Source organism: Curcuma longa, chromosome 16 (assembly GCF_044706935.1).
Source record: "Curcuma longa cultivar G26 ecotype Majalengka, Jawa Barat chromosome 16, ITB_CL_G26_1.1, whole genome shotgun sequence".
Taxonomy (NCBI): Eukaryota; Viridiplantae; Streptophyta; class Magnoliopsida; order Zingiberales; family Zingiberaceae; genus Curcuma; species Curcuma longa.
In genome coordinates, this window is record NC_133876.1 from 5109174 (window position 1) to 5118240 (window position 9067).

Below are 9067 nucleotides of genomic sequence, written 5' to 3' on the forward strand. Positions count from 1 at the left end.
CTAATTAGGGTGACTCTAATACCATATTATCCAAAAATAACCAAAAGAATTCAATTCATATTCTCGTTAGAAGATACAGGTCCCTATTTATATAGGGATTTTATGGACCTATTCTAGGGATTGATCAATGAAGATCATATAGCTGATTCAGTTTGCTAGGTTTTGATCAATGAATAAATATTTCCGTGGTATTCGCATCAGATGATAAATTTCATAATTTAAATGTGGCAGAACTAATTCTAACAAATGGCTGCTGGCATGTAAATTTCTTGCCATTAAGTTGCATTTAAAGTCAGTGCTCATTTAAAGTCACATGCATTTGTTGTTGCTTTGCAGCATGGAAGAAGCTAAGAAAAAACATGTATGCTTTTAGTACAACAACATATACTGGTTTCCAGTGTACTGTATCTGAAGAAACATCAGAAAAGTTCAAGGGTATCCTTAGTTCCGTGAGAATTTTCCTGTATTTTGGTTCATCTATAATGTATCCTCAATATTTTTTTGCTATCTTACAGGATTACCAGGTGTTCTTTGGGTACTACCTGATTCATATATCGATGTTAAGAACAAAGATTATGGAGGTTAGTTAATGTACAAGCATTCAGAGTATTTTCTGTCGCTGTGTGTTCATGGCCTTGTGAGCAAAATTTTCTTTCTATTTTTTGTTTTTTTGTTTTCAGGTGACAAATATATAAACGGGGAGATAATCCCATGCACTTATCCTACTTATCAACCAAAGCAACGCAGCTCGAAGAATGAAAGCAGAAAATATGTGAGACGGAGGGATGGCCCTCCGCCAGAGCGCAGAAGAGCAGGTGGAGAACCTTCTCAGGCTGGATCTGCCTCTGCCTGAGTCATGCAGCACACTGCTTGGGTATTTAATCTCCGTTGATTAATTTCCCTCTATCAAAGTTATAGTTATCATGATGAAGAAGTTGATGGTCTTTCAGTATGGCCTTACTGTGTGGCTGTTAAGTGGTACAAACTGTGTTGTACGCCAATGTTCAAGATCTTGAAGTTGAGATCCATGAACAATTAATTATAAGCTACTTTGTGTAAACTGAGTACTGAAACTGATCGGCTCATACTATTTGGATGGAAGACGGTTTGGTGGTTATGGTTATGATCATATTTATCGTAATTATGCCCTACCTACCTACCTAAGCTCAGATTAAATCATTTTTCAGAGATCCATTATTGTGTATGCACATTTTGTGTCACATTATTTATTTATTTTATAGGGTTTATTCAAATCAGCATATGCAAATAGTCACTGATATCTTCAAATTGAAGTCCATATGCTTTCCACAATCATGAACCCTTGCGTAATCGGGAAAAAAATAATGGCAAGAGTTCCTTGTTTGTGTTATGAATATTACGATTTTAATTTCTACAGCAATTTGAAATGATATTTCTCACCAATAGTTATGTAGTCTTTCGCCAATAGTTTAGTCAAATAATAAGTGAATTAAATCTAAACAATTATCCATTAATGTATGTGAAATAGAGTTAAAATTTGTATAGTAGTATTGTTAAAGAAAAGCAGCACCTTCTCGCTTCTAGCTTGGTGAAGGACACTCCGTGGTTGAGGAAAAAAAAATCATGCCTTGCAAAATGTCATAACTTAAAAGTGAGCAGAAAAATATCGAACACTCTTTCTTCGGAGCCCTTTATGGTCGCTCAAATCATCAGTAGGCTGTATAATGTGAAAATATGATAAGAATACAACTGAAAATTTGCATGTAATTTATCCAGTGAAATACCACTACCATCTTCGGTGTATCTCCTGCCAAGAATGCTCAAAGTCCAACTTGTGGTTCTGTTCACATTGGCATATCCAACAGCCACATAAATTGGCTTTAAAAATCTCATGCTCTAAGAGTTATCTACAGCCATGTATGAGAAAACTGAAACAATTATAGTGAATGTATGTTCATCATCATGGGCTTATTGCATCTCATTTAGATGACACACGAAAATACGAATGCATAATCATATGAGAATACCCTCAATCGTATAGCTACTGAAACTAATATAACTTCCACCGCTCAAAAATCACGCAATATGACAATATTTAGCCAATTACGATCAAGCAATTCCTGTATAAATATCTGAAAATATTGAAAAACTACTAAAAAGCATGCCAAGCTTACCAAAGTACACTGTAGCTTAAACAAGTTGGAAAGTCTAGTGCCAGGATATTTTGGTATTAACAAAAAAGCAAAGAAAAAAAGACATAATGTTTGTGCATTTCATAAGACCATCTAAGTAACTGAAAATTGTAACATAAATTTAACTTTTCTCTGAGTTGCTTTCAAGCTCCTTTCTAAGTTGCAGAGAAAAGTCATCATTCACATCGTCATCATCCCAATCATCTTCCCACTGTTGCATCGTTTCTTCGCCATCTTCCTTCTCATCCCATTCTGCAACAAATACATTACAATGGAGTAGCAGTCCCCATTGATCTAAGTGATTGAAAGACAAAAACAGAACATTCCACCATTAAATCATCAAAGTCTAATTCCATATATTATGCATTCTCTTCTTTAATAAAGAGCAATTTCATCACGTAGCAAATGAAAATATTACAATATGTTTTATCAGCATAGGTAAAAATCTGATGGCAACCATTTTAAATCACACAAGCAAAATACTAGGGTAAACTTCAAAAGAACACATATAACACATCTGAATTAATAAACATTACCACGAAGAATAATTTCTATACAATCTATTGTGAATTATAATCTCATAATGTATGGCAGAATTGGGATACAATCAAAAGTACTAGCAACCAACTGAAAGAATCAATCCAGGTTAAACATTTTAATGTACAAAATCAATTTCCATTAGCCTTCAAGCTTGTCACTATGTTACAACTTATTAATAGATGCCCCACCACCCTATCCCATCAGCTTATCCAAAGCCCATCCAACCAGACTTCTAGATGGAGCCAGTAGATACAACTTAGTAGTGGCAGTGTAAAATAATTAGAAATTCTTGATAATAGTCTTTTTACACAATGACTTCCTCTGATAGTGTTGAAAGGCTACTCACTTACAAAGAAACCAAGTCAACCATTCTTCTCTTAACCATAGAATTCACGACTTCTTTCTATAATCTTTCTATGTGACAAGGAAAAATCAATGAAAATTAACAAAAGTGCACTACAATATTCTGCACCTAGAATAAATCTTATTCTAAGACAGAGATTCAAATGGATTCCATGAGCTCTGCCTCTTGCATCTCATTTCTTGCTACAATACAATTATTCTTTGTGGATTGACACTAATATAATTTTATGAATGCCATTAACTGCTAGCCTTTAGTTTGAGGTGAGTATTATGGAATAGCAAAAACCACCTTATAACCATCAGCCACCTTAGTACCAACTTATAACAGTCATATCAATTATTATTTTTAATGCATTCACACCAGTTCACATTACATTTTCTACTTATAGAGGAGTCATGATGTACTTCATTGCATAGAAATGCATTGGATTTTCTTACCTCAGTTAAGATAAATCATTTTAGAGTTTAAACGGAAAATTTTGCAAAAGGAAACACGTCTACTACCTACACTTTTGTTATATTAGTTTATCCAGAAATGCCTTTCTAGCTGATTTCAAATAACTTAAATCTAACCTTCAAAAGTTCCTAATGCGGTGATAACAGATAAACAATCAAACATAAAATCATCAAGTAGGATATATCATATAGCAGATAGCCATATATATCAAAAACGATGAGAAGGTTTGAGAACGTGTAATAAATTGTATTAGGAAAATCATGATTAGTGGAGGAAACAATTGACTTAATCGCAAACCTAGACAGATTAAGAAAAGCCGATAAGAAAACGAGTAAAACTAGCATGCGCAGAACAGCATAAGAAAAAGGGGGAAACAATCACGCGTCTCTTCCTCAGGGTCGAGTTTGAAGCCACCGAATAAGTCTGCACGGCTAAACCCTAAACATTTTACCTTCCCCGATCTCGAACTCTTCGAACTCGTCGTCGTCTTCGAAGAGGTCGACCTTAGGGACTTCGGCAGCCGCAGGTTTGGTTTCCGTCGCCATCAAAGAACGAAGGGGAGAGATCAAAGCCGACAAATTCGTCCGCGAGACGAAGGGACTGAAAGGAAGAACCCAGAAAGTTGCTTCGGCCGTAAGAAAGAGAAGTGGAGGTGTGGCTATTTTGGTCCTTTCAACGGCAAGATTCAAACAGGAAACACGAATTAATTTTAAATTGATAAAATATTATATATTATTTAATTATTCTAACTTTTTAAATCTTGAGAACATGTCATAGTAATAAGGATATTTTTGGATTATAAATAAAAATAACCACCCTCTGATGTGTCAAGGGTTCGATTCGTTTAACCAAGAACACATCTCGCCCGTCCATTTCAATTTAAATGGCCTTAGGGTTTGCCTCCAGCGCTCTATAAATATTGGCGAACCCTAGTTGTTATCGCATAAACGAGGACGCCTTGGGGGCGCTGAGACAGGGAGTCGGGATATAGGGATATGAGGGCCAAGGTAAAAATTACTTGATCTTGTCATCTTAAGTTTAATTTCTCCTTTGACCGCTAAAACTACTTTTTGGATCTCAATCTTTGCCTTTGTGTTCAATGTTCGGGCTTTGGGACTTATTTTTTCTTGTATGCTCTTTTGGAGTTGGTTTTTCTTGATTGTATGGATTTATGGAAGTGTATGAATGTAAACAAAGGAGATTTTACTCCTTTGTTTGTTGAAACTATTATTTTGAGTTCAAAAAACTTGGCCTTGTGTTCAATGGTTGGAGTTTTGTGTTTTCCCGTTATCGTATTGATTTATGGAGTGTGGGCATCGAAAATTAGTTTTTTCTTCTTTTGTTCACTGAGAAAATAAGTTTTTTTTAAATTTCATTCTTAAAGAATACTGTCTAATAGCTTCTTTTTTATAGACTAGAGTCTCTGATCTCTGGCCATTATTGTCCTAGAGGTTGATTACTATCCCTTGGCTTTTTAATCATATCCATTTATTATTTATTAGCTTTCTTGTTTGTATCCAGGATATATATTATTTATTTACACGTTCTTTTCCACAAGTGAATTTTAAGCCGTGATATGAATTTCCCTCAACTATTTTAGTTTGATCTGTTTTTATTTGTTGCTCGAATGCAAGTTTATAGTAATCACTATAAAATTCAGATTTAGCAGGAGTTTTGTTGAGTAATGATGAGGCTTTCATGTGGACTAGAGTTTCTGATTTCTGGCCATTCTTGTGTGTTAGAGATTGAAGACTAACCCTTGGCTGTCTGATCTCAATCCTGCAAAATTTACCTCAGTGGAATAGCTCCACTCTAGTCTTATGAATTTGCTAATCATTTTCAGGATAGACAATCCAAATAGTCCATTTATTGTTAGAGTTACCCATATCTATATATATCTGTCTATTCATCCTAAGTTTGTGTTCTTGATTGCGCCCATTAGCAATTCCGAATGATTATTTGTTCCTCCTGGTATAATGGAACGGGCGCCAGATTTAATGTGTGGTTATCCTGATTGGTGGTTTAATTATGTGTCATTTTATCCTGGAAATGCCATGTACATGCATATTATTTCTCTTTTACTCTGTCCTTTTCCATTCATGATTGATTGACCTAGGAATTTTTGAGACAAATTCAGGCTATGGAAACTTTGAAGACTGCTTTTTCTACTTTCGTCTGTGTAAATACTAACCACTCATGGCCATTCTCTTTTGACATTTACATAATGTGAATATTAAAATTATCAGTTTGATGGTTCAATTGGTCCAACTGGTCAAACTGATTGATTGATATTATTGTTATTTATCAGTAATTTTATAACTACCAAAAAGTATTAAAATATACATACAACAGCTAAAGGCATTAATACTGTGAAAGTTTGAAGTTTCTTTCCTTCAGTACAAATGTTCTAAACTACTACACAATTTTGGTAATAGAATCCTTTTTGCTACTTTTCTGGATTTGAATTTTATATCCAAGCAGGTTAGAAAAAGATTGGTTTGCAGACATCTTCTAAAAGAGCTTTTTTTTCTTCTTTGCTTTTATATCCAATTGTATTGGAGCGGCCTTTGGTTTTATTTATCTTGTTGAACATGCTACTGCATTTCAAAGTAGTGCCTTGTTATTTGAATATAAAGGCTTATTTTATTATTGCCTTTTGTATTACGTGCAAATTGTTTTACTTGCTGTTTAAATCAAGTTCAAAGATATGTTTCTTGTTAAACATTCAGTTTCATAGGTTTGATAATCCTGGTTTTTCGTTTTAACAAATTCAAAGCAATGTCTATGATGAGTGATCTTATCTGCATTTTTTATAATCATTTGACATTTTGCAGTGGAAGAAGAAGCGTATGCGCAGGCTGAAGAGGAAGCGCAGGAAGATGAGGCAGAGATCCAAGTAGGCGGGCGAGCAGTTAATTTTAATTCTCGTCGGTTGCTGTTTCAATTGCTGGCATGAAACTTCCAATTTTAGAACATCAGTTTTTGTTTATTAAAGTTAAAATCGTCTTCATTTAACTATTGAGATTTCAATCTCGAATGCTGAACATTAAAAAATTTGGTCTTATATATGGATCATGTTTGTGAGATGTTCATAGTATTGTTTTGTTTTTTTAATTGGAATTGGTCTCTTGTGATATGTGTGAGCTTTGAAAAGTAGGGTTGAAAATGACTGAAAGTTTTGTGGTAGTTTTCAAATTTATTTGATAAGGCAATTTAGAATCAAGTTGAATAAAATAAATTAAATTATTAAAATGATTGAAAGTTTGATTTGTTTTTTTTTTGATAGTTTGAATTTGATAGTTTGAATTTAAATTTATTTAAATTTTATTGAGTTTTTTAAGTACTTTAATTTTACCACCTTTGTCGGTGTCAAATTTAACACAATGATAAATTTTAACACTCCTATTTTTTTAAACAAATTTTATAGGTTTATAAAATTTCCAAACTCTAGTATTAATCCAAAATTCATCTTGCTGTTAGAAGATTTAGTCAATAGTTAGAGATTAATTTAAATGTCCAATAATCAAGATTATAATCATTAAGTTGCTATTATTTATGATTATGATCTTTTACTTGCCTTTAATGATGTCGATATAAAAAAATAAATATAAAATTATTATCAATGCAACGTCTAGGACCAATTAGTTTCAATATCTTCTTTCTTTTCTGAATTACATGTATTCATTTGTAATACATTTAAAATTTAATGTGACAAGATAGACACAATATAATTAAGTCTTTCATACTCACACAAAAATATACAAAAAATCAATTTTGTAATAAGAAAAAAATCTTATAATCTATCGTCATAATTAAGTCTTTCTTTTAAATTTGTAATCTAAAAGGCAATAAATTTTTGTAAGGAAAGAGAAAAGAAAAAAAAAGATAATAAGAAAATTTACATGATATTAGATTTTACAACTATAGTACTTAAGGGCCATTTAGTTGGAGATTATCATTAATTATCTTAGTTATCTGTCCAATATTTATCAATAATTTTGTTTGGTTAAAGCTATGATTGATTCCTAAGTAAGGCAGCATTACCGTCACATTAGTAAATGGGTTATAATTCAAGAATGTGATACCTTAGCAATCTAAGATTTTCAGCTATTTCGAAGGTTAATAAAAAAAAATTTTATGATTATCCTTCGATTTTAAAATTAAGTTAATTGAAATGTACCGTGAAATTAAATTAAAACTGAGTTAATTAATTTAATAAATTTTAATTTAAATATTTATAAATTTAAAATAGATAATTTATTTTAAAATTTTAAAAATAAAATTAATAAATTATATTTATTAATTTAATAAATTATTTCATTAGAATAATTATTTTAATAAATTATTTTATTAATATATATAAATTTATTTTAAAATTTTAAAAATAAAATTAATGAATTATATTTATTAATTTAATAAATTATTTTATTAAAATAAAATTAATAAATTATATTTATTAATTTAATGAATTAAAATATATTATTTTAATAAATTATATTTGAAAGTTTAGAAGTTTTTTCTCAATTTTACTAATAAGATTCTGCATTGACCATCCAACATAAAATTCATAATCCATTAACAACATATTAATGTTACCAGATTATCGGATCTACACATAATCTACATCAAAAACTTAAACCCCTTTGTACTTTCAAACATTATATTACTTATTTAAAATTTAATTTTTTAATGATAATTAGTATATTTATATTATTAATTGTGTATTAGTCATGAATGGAGATTTATTAGGGCATCCACAACGGGCATTCAACGCGGGTTCAATACACGTGTTATAACGCCCCACGCCAATGTGGGGCATTAAAACTCTTTAACGCATTCAAAGTATTGAACGCATTAAAGTGTTGCAGGGTGGGCCAGGCTGGCCCACCCCGCATGCATTTTTTTATTTATTTTTTAAATATATTTATTAAATGGTTAATTTTAACGATTATTAACAGTTAGTTTTAATTTTTATTTAAAAAATTATAAATTATAAAAATTTTAAAATTAAAATTAAATAAAACAGTTAGTTTTTTAACAGCTAGTTTTTAACTGCTAGTTCAAAATTTCGTCTATAAATATCTAACAATGTGTACAAATTTTTTCATTTTAACTCACTATACTCTCCAATTCTACTCTTTAAATATTCTCCCCATCTATTTTGTAAAGTCCTTACAATCTTATTTTCTATTCGAATTGGATGAAAATAATAGAGTTTTTTTTTAATTTCTTGAATTCTATAAAAAAACCCGTTAAGAATATTCATCTTCCCAAAATCCATAAATTCCACTAAATTATCAATACCCATATCCATTTCCAAATATGTTGTTTCCTCCACAAAATCTTCAAAATTTTTAAGGTTTTAGAAATTCTTTGAATCATCTAAATTATGTCCCTCGAAGTTGATCTCAACCGCTTCCAGTCGAATATTGGCAAAATATGAGTCATCCGTATTTCACGCCGCCGGTTGTTCATGAATATGGTACCCCACACACTACTGGTATGTCTTTCACTCCTTCAGTGTCGAATGAACCTG

At 31.3% G+C, this 9067-nt stretch overlaps 2 protein-coding genes, 1 long non-coding RNA gene and 2 other non-coding genes across 5 annotated transcripts in view; 4 read left to right on the forward strand and 1 right to left on the reverse strand.

Annotated features, from left to right (window-relative positions):
• The window catches only part of LOC141847641 (multiple organellar RNA editing factor 9, chloroplastic-like), a 2989-nt gene extending 1866 nt beyond the window's left edge, over positions 1-1123 (forward strand). Inside the window, 4 exon segments of the mRNA XM_074735695.1 lie at positions 337-352; positions 354-435; positions 516-581; positions 681-1123. Coding sequence (XP_074591796.1) covers positions 337-352; positions 354-435; positions 516-581; positions 681-853 — 337 coding nt within the window. The 3' untranslated portion in view covers positions 854-1123.
• Positions 1124-2118: 995 nt separating this feature from the next.
• Positions 2119-4158, reverse strand: LOC141847732 (protein DELETION OF SUV3 SUPPRESSOR 1(I)-like). The gene is made up of 2 exons (XM_074735801.1): positions 3983-4158; positions 2119-2423 (listed from the first exon to the last, which is right to left on the reverse strand). Exons 1-2 carry the CDS (start codon positions 4074-4076, stop codon positions 2293-2295), a joined length of 225 nt encoding a protein of 74 aa, XP_074591902.1. The 5' UTR covers positions 4077-4158; the 3' UTR covers positions 2119-2292.
• A 305-nt stretch (positions 4159-4463) lies between these two features.
• Positions 4464-6617, forward strand: LOC141847171 (uncharacterized). The gene is made up of 2 exons (XR_012603404.1): positions 4464-4538; positions 6366-6617. It is a non-coding gene; the product is annotated as an uncharacterized LOC141847171 (long non-coding RNA).
• LOC141848146 (small nucleolar RNA Z157/R69/R10) lies at positions 5207-5310 on the forward strand. The gene has a single exon (XR_012603484.1). It is a non-coding gene; the product is annotated as a small nucleolar RNA Z157/R69/R10 (small nucleolar RNA).
• LOC141848151 (small nucleolar RNA snoR80) lies at positions 5472-5595 on the forward strand. The gene has a single exon (XR_012603489.1). It is a non-coding gene; the product is annotated as a small nucleolar RNA snoR80 (small nucleolar RNA).
• Positions 6618-9067: the final 2450 nt, after the last annotated feature.